Source organism: Procambarus clarkii, chromosome 14 (assembly GCF_040958095.1).
Source record: "Procambarus clarkii isolate CNS0578487 chromosome 14, FALCON_Pclarkii_2.0, whole genome shotgun sequence".
Classification (NCBI taxonomy): domain Eukaryota; kingdom Metazoa; phylum Arthropoda; class Malacostraca; order Decapoda; family Cambaridae; genus Procambarus; species Procambarus clarkii.
Window position 1 is genome coordinate 25207729 of NC_091163.1, and position 18708 is coordinate 25226436.

An 18708-nucleotide genomic window follows, 5' to 3' on the forward strand; every position below is an offset into this window, starting at 1 on the left:
AAATTCTTTTCACTTAGCTAGAGTTTTCTAAAGCACAAACATGGCTGGATATAATGCTCTAGGCCTCCAGGCCCCATTAGAACACTATACGGCTGCTGTTAGTGAGGCTTTTCCTAAAGTATTTTCTCCTCGATTGGTAGAATCAACATTTGCAAGCAGACAAACGGTGGGTGTATTACCTGTGAATTCTTGAGTGAATAATAAGTTTACAGACACCTTTCTGGAATTCATCATAAAGGGAGTGAATGGTCAGCTGGTGGACTTATCATTTATTGCTTCGGAGTTGTTTATTGGTCTTACTGAAGAAGACGGAACAACGCCTTTAGTAGATGCAAAAAACATCTCACTAGTGAAAGAATTGTCGCAAACTTTATTCAAACCCACTATTGTGTATTTAAACGAAACATAAAGCTGCTATCTACGATTTCAGGGTGTAAGGCTACGCGCTATGATAAACTGTCTCAGTTTTTTAAATCGTGTTGATCCTATCATAATTGAAGCCGGCTATTTCACTAATGCGTCAGCCGGAGAGAAGCAGCGGATTGACAGATATTAAAACAAGCGGTGTAAATATCTGCTTCAAATAATTATTGGATATTACATTGGTTAGTGAATGCATTTTTTGATAATGTAGTCATTAGAGTCCACCTTGAACTACAAACAGATAAACAGCTTGAACTCAGTGATAATGAACAAGCTAATTTTAAATATGATATCAAGTCTACACGTCTATGATTTTTCACGTTATGTTACATTGTGTGTGTGTACTCACCTAGTTGTGCTTGCAGGGGTTGAGCTCTGGCTCTTTGGTCCCGCCTCTCAACTGTCAATCAACAGGTGTACAGGTTCCTGAGCCTATTGGGCTCTATCATATCTACACTTGAAACTGTGTATGGAGTTAGCCTCCACCACATCACTTCCTAATGCATTCCATTTGTCAACCACTCTGACACTAAAAAAGGTCTTTCTAATATCTCTGTGGCTCATTTGGGCACTCAGTTTCCACCTGTGTCCCCTAGTGCGGGTGTCCCTTGTGTTAAACAGCCTGTCTTTATCAACCCTGTCGATTCCCTTGGGAATCTTGAATGTGGTGATCATGTCCCCCCTAACTCTTCTGTCTTCCAACGAAGTGAGGTTTAATTCCCGTAGTCTCTCCTCGTAGCTCATACCTCTCAGCTCGGGTACTAGTCTGGTGGCAAACCTTTGAACCTTTTCCATTTTAGTCTCATGCTTGACCTGATATGGACTCCATGCTGGTGCCGCATACTCCAAGATTGGTCTGACATATGTGGTAAATAATGTTCTGGAAGATTCCTTACACAAGTTTCTAAAGGCCGTTCTTATGTAAGCCAACCTGGCATATGCTGCTGCTGTTATCCTCTTGATATGAGCTTCAGGGGACAGGTCTGGTGTGATATCAACCCCCAGGTCTTTCTCTCTCTCGGACTCTTGAAGTATTTCATCTCCCAAGTGATACCTTGTATCTGGTCTCCTGCTTCCTACCCCTATCTTCATTACATTACATTTGCTTGGATTAAACTCGAACAGCCATTTGTTCGACCATTCCTGCAGCTTGTCCAGGTCTTCTTGACCACTTTCAAGATTCTCAAGGGAATTGATAAGGTAGATAAAGACAGGCTATTTAACAAAAGGGGCACACGCACTAGGGGACACAAGTGGAAACTGAGTGACCAAATGAGCCACGGAGATATTAGAAAGAACTTCTTTAGTGTCAGAGTGGTTGACAAATGGAACACATTAGGAAGTGATGTGGTGGAGGCTGACTCCATACACAGTTTCAAGTGTAAATATGATAGAGCCCAATAGGCTCAAAAACCTGTATACCTGTTGATTGACGGTTGAGAGGCGGGACCCAAAAGCCAGAGATCAACTCCCGCAAAGCACAATTAGGTGAGTACAATTAGGTGAGTACTCACACACACACACACACACACACACACACACACACACACACACACACACACACAGTTTTAGGGGCCTCGTAGCCTGGTGGATAGCGCGCAGGATTCGTAATTCTGTGGCGCGGGTTCGATTCCCGCACGAGGCAGAAACAAATGGGCAAAGTTTCTTTCACCCTGAATGCCCCTGTTACCTAGCAGTAAATAGGTACCTGGGAGTTAGTCAGCTGTCACGGGCTGCTTCCTGGGGTGTGTGTGTGTGTGGTGTGGGGAAAAAAAATAGTAAAAAAGTAATAAAGTAGTTAGTAAACAGTTGATTGACAGTTGAGAGGCGGGCCGAAAGAGCAAAGCTCAACCCCCGCAAACACAACTAGGTGAAAACACACACAAACACTCATCAGAGCAGAGGAAGATACCAGAATGCCAGGAATGAATATGTCACGATGAGAAGAGAGGCAGAAAGACAATACGAAAATGACATCGCAAGCAAGGCAAAGACTCAGCCTAAATTCCTGCATAGCCACATCAGGAGAAAAACAACAGTAAAGGAACTGGTTATGAAATTAAGGATAGGGGCAGAAGGATTCACTACAAACGACAAGGAAGTGTGTGAGGAACTGAATAAGAAATTCCTTAGAGACCTTAGAGCAAGGAGAATTTCCAGAGATTAGAATAGCTTATTTCAGAGAGGGAATAGCTAACCAGGAACTACTGTAAGAGTTTGAGATTACCAGCGGAGAAGTGAGGAAGTGTTTACGAGAGTTGGATGTGACAAAGGCTATAGGCCTAGATGGAATCTTCCCTTGGATACTAAAGGAAGGAGCAGAAGAACTGTGCCTACCACTCTCCATAGTGTATAACAAATCACTGGCAACAGGGGAACTGCCAGAAATTTGGAAAGCAGCTAACGTAGTCCCGATAAACAAGAAAGGGGATCGACAGGAGGCACTGAACTACAGGCCAGTGTCTCTAACCTGCATACCATGCAAGATGATGGAGAAGATTGTGTAAAGAAAGCTAGTGGAGCATCTAGAGCGAAAGAACTTTGTAACACAGCATCAACAAAGGTTACCTTGAGGTTACCTTGAGGTGCTTCCGGGGCTTAGCGTCCCCGCGGCCCGGTCGTCGACCAGGCCTCCTGGTTGCCGGACTGATCAACCAGGCTGTTGGACGCGGCTGCTCGCAACCTAGCAGTAAAATAGGTTGTTACCTAGCAATAAAATAGGTACCTGGGTGTTAGTCAGCAGTCACGGGCTGCTTCCAGGGGGTGGAGGCCTGGTCGAGGACCGGGCCGCGGGGACACTAAAGCCCCGAAATCATCTCAAGATAACCATTGAGCCTGACGTATGAGCCACAGCCTGGTTGATCAGATGGCAGGTCCTGCCTCACAGGGATACTTGAATTCTACGACCTGGCAACAAAAATAAGGCAAGAAAGAGAAGTGTGGGCAGACTGCATATTTTTGGATTGTCAGAAAGCCTTTGATACAGTGCCACACAAGAGGCTAGTGCGAAAGTTGGAGATGCAGACTGGAGTGAAAGGGAAGGTACTCCATTGGATAAAGGAACACCTAAGCAACAGGAGGCAACGAGTCAGTGTGAGGGGTGAGGTCTCAGATTGGCAAGACGTTACGAGTGGAGTCCCGCAGGGATCAGTCCTTGGACCTATGCTGTTTCTGATATATGTAAATGATCTCCCAGAGGGTATAGAATCGTTTCTCTCAATGTTTGCCGATGATGCAAAAATTATGAGGAGGATTGAAACTGAGGATGAAAGTAGGAGGCTACAAGATAACCTAGACAGAGTGAATGGTCCAACAAATAGCTATTGAAGTTCAACCCGAGTAAATGTAAAGTAAGGAAACTAGGCAGTAGAAACAAGAGGCCAGACACAGGATACAGAATAGGAAATGAAGTACTTCATGTAACAGACAGAGAGAAAGATCTAGGAGTTGATATCACACCAAACCTGTCTCTTGAAGCCCACATAAAAAGAATAACGTCTGCGGCATATGCGAGGCTGGCTAACATCAGAAGAGCGTTCAGGAACCTGTGTAAGGAATCATTCAGAATCTTGTACACCACACATGTATGACCAATCTTGGAGTATACGGCCCCAGCATGGAGCCCGTACCTTGTCAAGCACAAGACGAAACTGGAAAAAGTCCAAAGGTATGCCACTAGACTAGTCCCAGAACTGAGAGGCATGAGTTACGAGGAAAGGCTGCGGGAAATGCACCTTACGACACTGGAAGACAGAAGAGTAAGGAGAGACATGATCACAACCTACAAAATCCTCAGGGGGAATCGACCGGGTAAACAAGGATAAACTATTCAACACTGGTGGGACGCGAACAAGGGGACACAGGTGGAATCTGAGTACCCACATGAGCCACAGAGACGTTAGAAGGAACATTTTCAGTGTCAGAGTAGTTAACGGATGGAATGCATTAGGCAGTGATGTGGTGGAGGCTGACTCCATACACAGTTTCAAATGTAGATATGATAGAGCCCAGTAGGCTCAGGAATCTTTACACCAGTTAATTGACAGTTGAGAGGTGGGACCAAAGAGCCAAAGCTCAACCCCTGCAAGAACAAATAGGTGAGTACACCATAGCCGGTGGAGTTGGCGAGGTGAGTGAGGCCCAATAGCGGAAAGTTGGTTTTTCTGCTAACAGTTAGAGGCAGTTTGGGGAACTCTTGAGCAACTTCCAAAATGTTGACGTGTCCGGGACACTTCTCGCAACATTTGGCGTAACAGTTTGGTCACTGTAGCGTCCAGAAGTTACAGTGTTGTGAAGTTTAGTCACTGTAGCGTCCAGAAGTTACAGTGTTGTAAAGTTGATCACTGTTGCGTCCAAAAGTTACAGTGTTGTGAAGTTTAGTCACTGTAGCGTCCAGAAGTTACAGTGTTGTGAAGTTTGGTCACTGTAGCGTCCAGAAGTTACAGTGTTGTGAAGTTTGGTCACTGCTGCGTCCACAAGTTACAATGTTGTGAAGTTTGGGCACTGTAGCGTCCAGAAGTTACAGTGTTGTGAAGTTTGGTCACTGATGCGTCTAGAAGTTACAGTGCTGTTAAGTTTTGTCACTGTAGCGTCCAGAAGTTAGTGTTGTGAAGTTTGGTCACTGTAGCGTCCAGAAGTTACAGTGTTGTGAAGTTTGGTCACTGTAGCGTCCAGAAGTTACAGTGTTGTGAAGTTTGGTCACTGTAGCGTCCAGAAGATACAGTGTTGTGAAGTTTGGTCACTGTAGCGTCCAGAAGTTACAGTGTTGTGAAGTTTGGTCACTGTAACGTCCAGAAGTTACAGTGTTGTGAAGTTTGGTCACTGTAGCGTCCAGAAGTTACAGTGTTGTGACGTTTGGTCACTGTAGCGTCCAGAAGTTACAGTGTTGTGAAGTTTGGTCACTGTAGCGTCCAGAAGTTACAGTGTTGTGATGTTTGGTCACTGTAGCGTCCAGAAGTTACAGTGTTGTGAAGTTTGGTCACTGTAACGTCCAGAAGTTACAGTGTTGTGAAGTTTGATCACTGTTGCGTCCAGAAGTTACAGTGTTGTGAAGTTTGATCACTGTTGCGTCCAGAAGTTACAGTGTTGTGAAGTTTGATCACTGTTGCGTCCAGAAGTTACAGTGTTGTGAAGTTTGATCACTGTTGCGTCCAGAAGTTACAGTGTTGTGAAGTTTGGTCACTGTAGCGTCCAAAAGTTACAGTGTTGTGAAGTTTGATCACTGTTGCGTCCAGAAGTTACAGTGTTGTGAAGTTTGATCACTGTTGCGTCCAGAAGTTACAGTGTTGTGAAGTTTGGTCACTGTTGCGTCCAGAAGTTTGCATAAAAGTTATGATTTTGAGGAGAAAGTTTGACAAAGCCGTAGACATATACTAATGTATATTATTAACGATCAACTACATTGTTCTGTGTTATACAAATTACTTACATGAAGCCCATTTTTTACTACAAATAATTAGTTGCATTTGCTGGTGTAGTTAGTTAACTGGTAGTAATTATCAGAAGGTCATCGGTCAACTTTATTGCACTATTAAAATCATTAGCAGATCAAGTTGCCAAATAAACTTAAATTGTTTGCTTTTATGAGTTAAAACAGTGTTCGTTTAATTAAAATCTAATGACCTTTGATGACATTCTCGTTAATTAGTTAGCTGTTGACTATTTATTAATTATTATTATTATTATTATTATTATTGTAAGTTTTATGCATTTTCATTTATTTTATGCCTTATTTGTTTTTAATTTATCAAAATTATATTAATAATAATTAATACAAATAACGGAAAAAAATTCAAGTCTCCGATGAACTTTGTTTTAGAGTTTGAATGTTGGTTATACAATTAGTCAGTATAGTTACCTCCAGCAGTGGTCGCCCCATGTCTCTTACCTCCGTGTTGAGTGCTCTAAGGCCCCTAAACTACTTAAGGTTTTTTCCCATACTTCTTGGGGAGCGGATAGGCGCACGCTTCTCTATTTGCATTCCTCTCTCGTCCTGTCTAAGCTCGATTATGGTTGCCCTGCTTACTCGTCTGCTTCTCCTCCTACTCTTCGCCGTCTTGATCCTTTGCACCATACAGGGTTGCGCCTCAGCTCTGGTGCTTTTCGTTCAACTCCCGCCCTCAGCTTGTTTGCTGACACTGGCTTTCTGTCTCTCCAGGATCGCCGTGATCGCTACAGTCTTCGCTATCTTGCGCGATCCTTCCAGTATCCTCACTCTCGCCTCTATCGTGCTTTGACTTTTACCCCTCCTGTAGTTCCTGTTCCTCTTCACCACCTTCCTCTTTCTGTACGTTTGTCTCGTGTACAAGATTCTCTTTCGGTTCGTCTTACTAATGTTTCTCCTCGTATTGTTCCCTCCTTGCCCCCGTGGAGGGTCCCCCCTTCCCAAATTTTGTACTTCTCTGACCCGCATCACTAAAGCTTTTACCCCTCCTACAGTTCTGAAACGCCTTTTCCTTGAGCACTTTTCTTCTCACTCCCACTCCGTTCCCATCTTCACCGACGGGTCGAAGTCTACTGACGGTGTGGGCTACTCTGTTGTTTTTCCTGACCACACTTATATCTGTCGCCTTCCTCCGGAGGCTAGCATCTTCACAGCAGAACTCTATGCTATTCTCTATGTTCTTCGTCTCCTATTTTCCCGGGGGCAATCCTCCTTCGTAGTATTAGTTGATTCTCGTAGTTCCCTCATGCCTTAGGGGTCCTTTAATCCAGTCCACCCTGTGGTCATCGAGATTCAACATTGGCTGTTTCTTATCTCCAGTAAATTTAAGTCGGTTGCGTTTTGCTGGGTTCCCAGCCATATTGGTGTCTCTTTAAATGAGCGTGCGGATGCTGCCGCTAAGGACGCTATCCGCACTTGTCCCATCTCCCATGAAGGTGTTCCTTATTCTGACTTTTACCCAGTTATTCATGCCTCCATCCTTGCCCGGTGGCAGAGTTGTTGGTCACCTGTTCTTGGTAATAAACTGCGTACTCTTAAGAGTTGTGTGTCCCAGTGGCCTTCCTCCAGCCACCATTACCGGCGGTGGGAAACGGCTCTGGCTAGGTTACGTATTGGCCATACCCGTTTAACTCACGGTCACTTAATGGAGCGCCGCCCTGCTCCTTATTGTCCGAATTGCATTGTCCCTCTTACGGTCGTACATATCCTTGTTGAATGTCCTGACTTCCAGGACGAGCGTGTGTCTTGTTTTCCGACTGTCCCCCGCGGTCGCTTGTCCCTCGATAGAATTCTTGGCGACTCGGTTACTTTTGATATCGGTCGCCTTATGCGTTTTTGTTCTCGTATTGGCGTCCTTGGTGATATTTAGCGCCCTCTGATTATCCCGCACATTTGATGGTGCTACATAGCCTTCCCGGTTTGGTGCCTTCTATTGATAATTACTTACCTCCAGAAGTGGGGGGGGGGGGTGTTGGTAGTTATTCAACACCATTTTGTGTGTTATTTGTCATTCATTGACAAAATGTTTGAGTTGTTGCAGTGGCTATCACTTAAGCGCCAATCTGGAGACAGCTAGGAACTTTTTTTTTAATTTTTGCAATTTGTGGATGAAGTAGCGGTCAATATTGCTTTCTTCGTGCAAAGAACGTTTAGTTTCTTGTCCCCAGTTCACAACTCTTGATTATTTTCTCCTGGGAAAGCTGTAATAAAGTCTGAGGAAGCTGTAAGTAGGCCTGAGGAAGCTGTAATTAAGCCTGGGGAAGCTTAATGAAGCCTGACGAAGCTGTAATTATGCTTGATGAAGCTGTAATTAAGCTTATGAAAGCTCTAAATAAGTCTGTCGAAGCAGTAGTTAAGCCTGTGTAAGCTGTCATGAGTCCTGAGGAAGCTATAATAATGCCTGAGGAAACTATAATAAAGCCTGAGAAAGCTATAATAAAGCTTTAGGAAGCTATAATAAAGCCCGAGGAAGCTATAGTAAAGCCTGAGGAAGCTATAATAAAGCATGAGGAAGCTATAATAACGCCTGAGGAAGCTATAATAAAGCCTGAGGAAGCTATAATAAAGCCTGAGGAAGCTATAATAAAGACTGATGAAGCTATAATAAAGCCTGAATAAGCTATAATAAAGCCTGAGGAAGCTATAATAATGCCTGAGGGAGCTATAATAAAGCCTGAATAAGCTATAATAAAGCCTTAGGAAGCTATAATAAAGCCTGATGAAGCTATAATAAAGACTGATGAAGCTATAATAAAGCCAGAGGAAGCTATAATAAAGCCTGATGAAGCCATAATAAAGCCTGATGAAGCTATAATAAAGCCTGATGAAGCTATAATAAAGCCTCAGGAAGCTATAATAAAACCTGAGGAAGCTATAATAATGCTAGAGAAAGCTATAATAAAGCCTGAGGAAGCTATAATAAAGCCTGAGGAAGCTATAATAAAGCCTGAGGAAGCTATAATAAAGACTGATGAAGCTATAATAAAGCCAGAGGAAGCTATAATAACGCCTGAGGAAGCTATAATAAAGCCTGAGGAAGCTGTAATAATGCCTGAGGGAGCTATAATAAAGCCTGAATAAGCTATAATAAAGCCTGAGGAAGCTATAATAATGCCTGAGGGAGCTATAATAAAGCCTGAATAAGCTATAATAAAGCCTTAGGAAGCTATAATAAAGCCTGATGAAGCTATAATAAAGACTGATGAAGCTATAATAAAGCCAGAGGAAGCTATAATAAAGCCTGATGAAGCCATAATAAAGCCTGATGAAGCTAAAATAAAGCCTGATGAAGCTATAATAAAGCCTCAGGAAGCTATAATAAAACCTGAGAAAGCTATAATAATGCTAGAGAAAGCTATAATAAAGCCTGAGGAAGCTATAATAAGGCCTGATGAAACTATAATGAAGCCTGATAAAGCTATAATAAAGCCTGAGGAAGCTATAATAAGGCCTGATGAAACTATAATGAAGCCTGATAAAGCCTGATGAAGCTATAATAAAGCCTGAGGAAGCTATAATAAGACCTGATGAAGCTATAATGAAGCCTGATAAAGCTATAATAAAGCCTGAGGAAGGTAAAATAAAGCCTAAGGAAGCTGTAATGAAACGTAGTTTGGAGTATGATGTTTGCTCCTTTATTTATACAAAATCGCATGTTACATAATCAGAAGTTCTTATAAAGATGCCTTCATAGTCGCCTAGTAAAGATTTTTACAAAGATCTTTGTACTGACTCTGAACACTGAAGTTGGCCTATTGTTGTCAACTGATACATTTCATGCTAAGTTTCAAAATGTATATTTATTTTGAGAGAGAGAGAGAGAGAGAGAGAGAGAGAGAGAGAGAGAGAGAGAGAGAGAGAGAGAGAGAGAGAGAGAGAGAGAGAGAGAGAGAGAGAGAGAGAGAGAGAGAGACAGACAGACAGACTGACGAAAGTAATATTATAATTCTCTGTTTAACTTATCAACAGTTTATCATTTGCCCCCCCCCTCCCCCCAGCAACCACTCACAAACATGTCCTTTAGATGAGTCTTTAATGTTACTAAACAACATATACAACATGAAAGGCTGGGCTGTAGCTCAGATCAAAGAAATCACTGTGTTGCATCACACGCTTGACCTGAGAACTCCGAGGGAAGGGCAACTGGTGTGGGATTTAGATTTCCCTCAAATGAGTGCATTGCTTCCGGATATTTTATGTTTACAACAATATTAATGAAGTTTTATACGTTTTATCATAGAAAAAGTTTTGTAATTTGATACATAATGTTAAACTGGGCATTTATAATGTTAATATTAGTTGCATTGTAAGTGGTAGTTTTAATAACCGGTTTACTTAAAAAAAAATAGGTATCATTAATTGTGTGTGTAACGTTTGACTGAATGCAAAGCTACATTTGTTCAATAGTAAATTCGATGACCGCCTTTAAGGATTCGAACCAAGACCGCCAGGTTGGAACCCCCAGTCTCATGTTCAGTCTTTCATCATGGAACTCACTCCCTACTGAATTGAAAAGCTGTCCAACTTTTACATCATTCAAAATCAATACTAAAAAGTACCTAATTTCATCTTCATAGTTTTTCACTTTTTGCCTTAAAATTGCACTGTATCAATTGCTACCCAATCTCCCAACCTTTATGTTCCCAATTTGAACATCTTTACCATTGTGATCATTGCTGTTTTCTTATATGTGCTGCCAATCTGTTGTATGGTGTTTATAAATCTTGTTTATCTGTATCTTTTGCTACCCAGTCTCCCAATCTTTATGTACCCAATCTGAACATCTTTACCATTGTGATCATTGCTGTCTTATATGTGCTGTCAATCTGCTGTATGGTGTCTATTAATCTTGTTTAAATTACTAGTCAAGCTGTCAATGTAATCAATCAGAGCTTTAATATAACAATGTGCTTTAATATACTTACTTATCTCTCTCATCTCATTTTTCTCTTGTAATGTATCTTTATCATTTATCAATTCTGATTGAAATTACCTACTTAAAATTATCTGCTAGATTAAGGACCTGCCCGAAACGCTGTGCGTACTAGTGGCTTTACAAGAATGTAAATACTGTACTATCCAATGTATTCTCACAAACCCAATGTACCTTCTTGTATATATATAAATAAATAAATAAATAAATAAATAAATAAATTTGCATTATAGTGTTTGAAGGTCGTGAGAGCAACAATGAAACTGAAGACTTATTTGTTCCCCCTTCTCTTTTAACCATCCTGGACGTAATACTAGGCTGCTATCCTGATGGTCTTTGTTCGAATCCTCGAAGACACATTTATTGTTGTCTATTATGTCTATGATACAGAATATCTGTCTGTTCAAGGTGGCAGGACATATGCTTGAGGCTAGTCTCGTTCAATTATTTTTGCATGGAGATTGCTGCAGGGTACGTGCTCAACATTGATGGGTCAGGTTCAGTACCATTGAAACGAGTACCACATACTCAAAAATTGTCGGAATCCGACACACACATAATAACATTGTATCCCCTTAGACAGTAATCCCTTAAAATGGGTGATCCCGTGACGTCAGAGACACCATGTATATTTACAAAATATATTACTGTTTATACAACAGTCTTGTGTCTAAATTTAACAAAAAAGTACTCAATAAGACTGAATATAATTACTAACACCAAAATGTAGCTTGACTCCCTTGTTAATGTAAATTTTAGTTCAGAAGTGGAACCAACAGTACACAGAAGGGGGGGGGGGGGCTTCACTCACTCTCTCTCTCTCACTACATCAACAACAAAACAAAACATGCTGTAGAGAGCTCCAGAAGCTGATTCCCCAGACACCCAAATTACGTGTCAACAACCAGCAACACAGCCTCTCAACATCACAGCAATGACCGTATCCGTCTTACCAAGTATTTGTATATTAAACCAGTGCACAGTTTAGCTACAATAGGTAGGCGGTTAGGATGTATGGATAACACCCCACAATAGTACGTGTACCCCATTTAACACCCTCATATTCCATGTCATACCTGTAATTATATATTTAGGGAACTTTTATTAACTCCTTGTATCCCATACAGGTAAATTGTGTAAATTTGGTAAATTTGGAATAACAAGAAGCTGAGCAGACAGTTGACCCTTACACATAATTTACCTAGCAGTATGCCAGGGCTTGTAGTCTCCACAGCCGTCATTACGTGGCACAGAGAGGCACAGGGCCACACCCATATTGATGCTACAATCACACAGCCTTAGCAGGCCCCTTCAACAGGATCACCTAAGCCCCTTTTTGTTATAGTAGTATTAGTATTCATAATTAGTAATTATTACTAGTAGATTAGACCACCATATGTGGTATGATATAATTATATTAATAAGGTAAACAATTTATGGTTTAAGAATGAGCCATCTCAAAGTGGTGTAAGCTACAAATTGTCCCCAAAACTGTGTGAGATAATTTCAGGCAGTTTAATCAAGTACATACAGTCCACTTAATTAATTCTTGCTTATTAAGAAAATAAATAAGACAAAACTTTATCTTATTAAAGTCAATTTTAAAACAGGAGAATAGCTGCCTGGAGTTTTCCCCACACAAGTTTCATAACGGGAGCCATGACATCTAGTGCTCATGCATTCTGGCTCGAATCTGTTTCTCTCTTCTCAATATATCGTAAAATATTAATTGCTTGCAAGTCGAAGAAAAAATCGACTCATTATCTGTTTGTCCAAGGGTGGGGGTCTGACGCTTGGGGTTAGCAACATGCAAAGTGTGGGAGGGAGGAAGACAGCGTCAGACAGACAAACAGATAGAGAGATAGACAGTCTTGGGCACAGCCGCATACCCCCATCAAATATTAAATAAATCACTTCAGTAGAGAAAAGTTCCGGAATCGCCGAGAGTTGTATTGATTGAGCCAATTTTAAAGAAAGAAAATAAATAATTTGCGTCAGATTATCAGCCAATTAGCTTAATGTCTATGTGGAAAAATTACTTGAATCGATCATCGCAATAAACCATTCTTTACATGTTGAGAAACTTTGATTAATTAAGGATACTCGACATGATTTTACAAATGGGTCCAATTTTTGTCATATGCAGACGATGAGTCACAATAACGTGGCTGAAGATATGATGACTAAACCACACACCAGAAGATGAGGAGACGACAACGTTTCGGACCGTCCTGGACCATTATCAAGTCCTGTGATAATGATCCTAGACGACCGAAACGTCGTCATATCTTCATCTTCTGGTGTATGGTTTGGTCAGCCTTTTTGTCGTTCTTTTCAGGCAATTGTTACTGGCGAGAACTGTCATTATGTGTCTTTAAATGTCTTTGTGTCTTTGTAATTACCTTAACTTCAACAAATCATTTGAGTCTGTGTCTTGGACCTTTGTCGTTCTATCATATATAAGATTTAGATATGGGAGTCAGCAGCAATATTTGCAAACTTGCGAACGATACAAAAAGTAAGCATGGAAATAAATTCAGAAAAAACACGCTCCAAACATTTTCAAGTGAACGATCACTTGATTGTTCCGAGCATATGTTACCTTTTGATGATTTACCTTGTGATGACTTTGGGGCTTAGCGTCCTCGCTAAGGTTAGAAAAATACATGAATCAGTTTGCGGTGGATATTTCATTAGGAACTGCCTCGTATAGGCTAATATAGGCCTGCTGGAGTTCCGTAAATCTTATGTACTCGCAGCATAAAAGCTTCGACATTACTTTCCATTAGAGCTTTGCTTACGTAGATTCTAGGCGTTTCTCAGGCCTGCCTTAGCTAGTTTTTCTATACATCCCTCCCTGGGTTAAGTTTTTGACACGCACGGCGAAGCGTGAATATAATAAACTATTAATTAAAAAAAGGTTCAAACGTATTTGATTTTAACCGAGTCTTCGCACTGTTACCAGTTGTAAAGGAAATTCATTTAACTCAAAATTGAATCACAATCACCACCATCTACTTGTGATGGACGGTAGAGGGATGGTCTATCTCCTTTGCAGGTCAGCGAACAATTCCCCCGATTTCTCGATTGGCTGGGCACTATTCCTTACTTGCGGCCTCCCATCCCAGCTCCTATCCAGCCGTCACATCACGTCCCAGACATTCTACCCTAGCACTTCCATCTGTAATTACCTCACCTTACCTCCCTCCCATCACCTGCATAGGTAATTCATTTATCTGGAATCTAATAATTATCACCAGCGGCCAAGTTATTTACTCTCACAAGAACTGACACAATTACCTGGTAAATATCCTCAACAGGATATAGCTCATGTAATGCTAACTATTTATAATTATTGTTATTTATTTACATTGACATACATATTAATAATTACTTTTGAAAATACTATTAAAATCTTCTGAGGCAAAAATGTGGAGGAATAATGTGTTTTGCAGTTTAGAAGATGATTTATCTGTAGTTTTCTCAGTGGCTGAACGGGCTTCATTAAGACCCTGTGACAGGGAACAAGAGAAGTGCGTTAACTATTCTTTTCCAGCACGAGAATGGACGAGGAAAAAGCGGGAGAAAAAGTGCCACTTTCTAAGGCAACACTTTAGGAGAGAGTTCACTGGTACTCTGCTCTTGATTCTTTAGTCAATTCTTAGTCTGCTCTAATGTACCTGAACACCAATAACGAGGGTAGTCTCATCTTACTGAACGCACAGGTGAGGTCACATTTATTTTACTGAACGCTCAGTTGAGGTCACATTTATTTTACTGGACGCTCAGTTGAGGTCACATTTATCTTACTGAACGTTCAGGTGAGGTCACATTTATTTTACTGAACGCTCAGTTGAGGTCACATTTATTTTACTGAACGCTCAGTTGAGGTCACATTTATTTTACTGAACGCTCAGTTGAGGTCACATTTATCTTACTGAACGTTCAGTTGAGGTCACATTTATTTTACTGAACGCTCAGTTGAGGTCACATTTATCTTACTGAACGCTCAGTTGAGATCACATTTATTTTACTGAACGCTCAGTTGAGGTCACATTTATTTTACTGAACGCTCAGTTGAGGTCACATTTATTTTACTGAACGCTCAGTTGAGGTCACATTTATTTTACTGAACCCTCAGTTGAGGTCACATTTATCTTAATGAACGCCCAGGCGAGGATGAAGAAACATCTTTTTCTTCAAGTTATCTCTGAGCCTATGATGCCTCTATTCTTCACTGAGTTTATTTGGCCCTTCCTTCCATTTCTTTCTTTCTTTCTTTCTTGTAGGTTGTTATTTACTGCACATATTTCAGCCATGTACTATCTTTCATGTAAATGTTGTGACTCTTTTTTTTCGTCTCTTTTGTTATGGAAAATATTTCTACTGCTCTAAAAAAAAGTGGAAATTGACTTTGTGTATATATGTGCAGTGTTGCGTTCTTTGCATTCCTTCTATTTCAAAAATCATTCCTTAAAGGGGAGGTGTATGCCGAGCAATATTCAAGTGATGGCAAGTAGAAACGATTCGTATGGAAGGAGCATACATTCTAACAATTGTAACAACCAATATAACATTTTGTAACAACGTTCTCATACGTCATTAGAACGTTATAACACGATGTAAAATTTTTAGTGCAAGTTGTAACAAGGAAATCATGGGAAACTTTTACTTGTGTGTTTGCAAGGCAGTTGGGGTGGCACTCCTGTGTCCAAACGTCCCTGTGTCCGGTTTTCCCTGTATCATATAAGATTTTCTCACAGTGCAAGTGAGGTATCCTGTATCTTGTAAGAGTTTCTCACAGTACAAGTGAAGTACCTGTATCTTGTAGGAGTTTCTCACAGTACAAGTGAAGTACCTGTATCTTACAGGAGCTCCTCCGAAATAAAAAAATAACATGTATTCCAATAAGTGTTGATAACAGCTACTTGTAGCTGTTATATTTATAGTTCTGTCATACATCTGTTTTTGCAATTTCCTCTAATTACAACATGGCGCCAAGCGCACTGGATTGATGATGACGTCACGATGTCAGCTAAAGCGCATCAAGAGTGAGAGAAACGACCAATCACCTTTAAGCAGTGTCCTCTCTTGGGAGGAGCGTAGCGCGTCATCGCTCCTCTAATGTTACTCATTCCTCTTTACACTGGCGAGGACGCTACGAGAATTTGGAAACTCTATTGCTGGTAAAAACAAGTAAACGGATCCAGTGAATATTTCTAATCAGTGCGGATAAAGTTCTTATCATTTGACGTATGTCAAATGGAGTTAGAAGTTTGATCTTGAAGTATACCCAAGTATACTATATGAAGTATATATATGATATATATATATATGATATATGATATACATATATATGAAGTATACCCAACCGTTTGATCTATGAATTATACCCAAGAGAAATCAGCTGAGTAAACCAATGACATTTGTTTACAGCTGACTATAAGAAGGAATTAAGAATAAGTAAACTTTTTGAGCGTAAGTTATCCTCAGAGGTATCGGCATGTGATCATTGTCTCGCAGACAGCAGTATTCATAGGTGTTTGGAGCGAAAGGAAGGGAACTATCAGAGGAAGGGGCCAAGCAATTACGACTATATAGCACTGGAATTGGGTCAGGATAAGGATTTGGGATTGAATAGCCAAGTGCCCAACCACTTGGACGGTCGGGGAATGAACGCCGACCTGCATTAAGCGAAACCGTCGTTCTACCGTCCATTATATCTCTCTCTGTCTTACTCCTTCTCTCTCTTTTTCTACCATCAAGACTCTATCAATCTCCCTCTCTCTTCTCCTGTTACTGTCTCCTCTCCTAATTCTCTGTTTCAACAAGCTTGCTACATATTGCATTCTAGCACACTCTCACCTCATTCTAACACACTCACACCTCATTCTAACACTCACACCACATTCTAACACTCACACCACATTCTAACACACACCACATTCCAACACACTCACACCACATTCTAACACACTCTCACCTCATTCTAACACACTCACACCTCATCCTAACACACACCACATTCTAACACACACCACATTCTAATACACACCACATTCTAACACACCACATTCTAACACACACCACATTCTAACACACACCACATTCTAACACACCACATTCTAACACACACCACATTCTAACACATACCACATTCTAACATATTCTCACCTCACATTCTAACACACTCACACCACTATCCCTCACTTCACCCTCACTCCACCTTTACCCATCCTAAATCCTAGCTGGTAGAATATATAGCTGCTATTTGGCTCCTAACTTTCAAACTGTGTCAGGTTAAATTAAGACATTTATTGGTAGCTGGAGAGAGCCACAACTCCCGCCAGTCAGTAGTCACCCAGAAATGTCAGACACTGGCACCCCCCGCCCTAGGGACTAGGGACGCTGGGATACCCCTAGGACCGAGGGACGCTGGAATATCCTTAGGAGCGAGGGACGCTGGGATACCCCTAGAGGCGAGAGACGCTGGGATACCCTTTGGGGCGAGGGACACTGGGATATCCCTAGGGGCGAGGGACGCTAGGATACCCCTAAGGGCAAGGGACGCTCGGATACCCTTTGGGCGTGGGACGCTGGAATACCCCTAGGGGCGAGGGACGCTGGGATACCCCTAAGCGCGAGGGACGCTGGGATACCCCTAGGGGCGAGAGACGCTGGGATACCCCTTGGGGCGAGGGACACTGGGATATCCCTAGGGGCGAGGGACGCTAGGATTGTGGGAACCGACCTGTGAGATTTATATTTATTTAATTTATATGAATTTATATTTACGTTAATTTATATACTTCGATAGCAATTTGTATAATGATAAGTGGACTGTATTTCTGCAATAATCTCTTAATCTCACAAATCGATCCTCTACACATTAGGGGGGGTTTATTAAATTAATATATGCAGCCAATCAAACTACAGGAATAGACTACATACATTGAAAAGGTTCCTTATCTTATAGTACAGCAGGTTAGTCCACCAGGTATAACTAGGGTGTAGACACCAAATTATCCTCTTTGAGGTAGCTTCCATCACCCAGTAACTGGTGCACAAAATCTTGCACCCTCGTCTTGACCTGTCAAAAGTGCGCTAGCTGTGAAGCCAGAATCCTATATATGACAAGCTATATCAGAGAAAACACTATACAGTACATGGAACAATAAAGACCTGGCTTAATTACCTTTAGTTTGAGGCTTCCACGTGATCTAACCTGATCACCCTATATCCTGACATTAATGGCCATAAATGAATGATAAACGGGTTTCGGATAGACACTTAACTTGAATTTGTAGACAGCGTGTTGACAGATGGTACACCTTTGGTATCCATAACACTACGTCCAAGTAAAATTAACAGGAGCCGAATTTGCTCCCGTGTGAGCCTCTGGTCTCAATATAAACAATGGCTGCCCCTTCCTCCTCCCTCTGACGCCTGGCTTACATTGTCCACATTTCAGAAAGTGATAGAAGGGTCACATTTACTCTACTTTAATATTGATAATTAAGTTAATTTATATAAGATGTTTTTATGATGGTAAAGTCCAAAGACTAATGTATTTAAGAATAATTCCCACCATAATAGGTGGTGAATTATAATAGTGTGTGGTGATGATATCCCGTTTTCTTTAGACGGTAATTCCACTACAAGTTACGTTTTCTATGGGTAACTTGTTTATACAATACAGCTATTATCTGTATCATATATTAAATGGTGTCGGATTTTCCAACATAATTCCCCAGGGGGCTGCTCACGGGTCGAAGTCCTGTTTAGAACAGACGAACACCGATACTCCTCCTTCGAATTATTACATTAATTTGATGTTAGTAGTTAGTAATCACACATTTGTGTGTCTGTTCGTACAGGACGGATGTCCCGTACTAGAGTTGCAGGGGTT

General features: G+C 41.2%; 2 protein-coding genes across 6 annotated transcripts in view; both read left to right on the forward strand.

Annotated features, from left to right (window-relative positions):
- LOC123769723 (matrix-remodeling-associated protein 5-like) overlaps positions 1 to 18708 on the forward strand; it is a 254948-nt gene that overhangs the window by 11318 nt on the left and 224922 nt on the right. The gene's annotated exons all lie outside the window — the stretch shown is intronic.
- On the forward strand, positions 41 to 9352 carry LOC138364760 (golgin subfamily A member 6-like protein 7). Its single transcript, XM_069324730.1, has 3 exons — positions 41 to 166; positions 8567 to 8908; positions 9029 to 9352. The coding sequence occupies exons 1-3, from the start codon at positions 41 to 43 to the stop codon at positions 9350 to 9352; spliced, it is 792 nt and encodes a 263-aa protein (XP_069180831.1).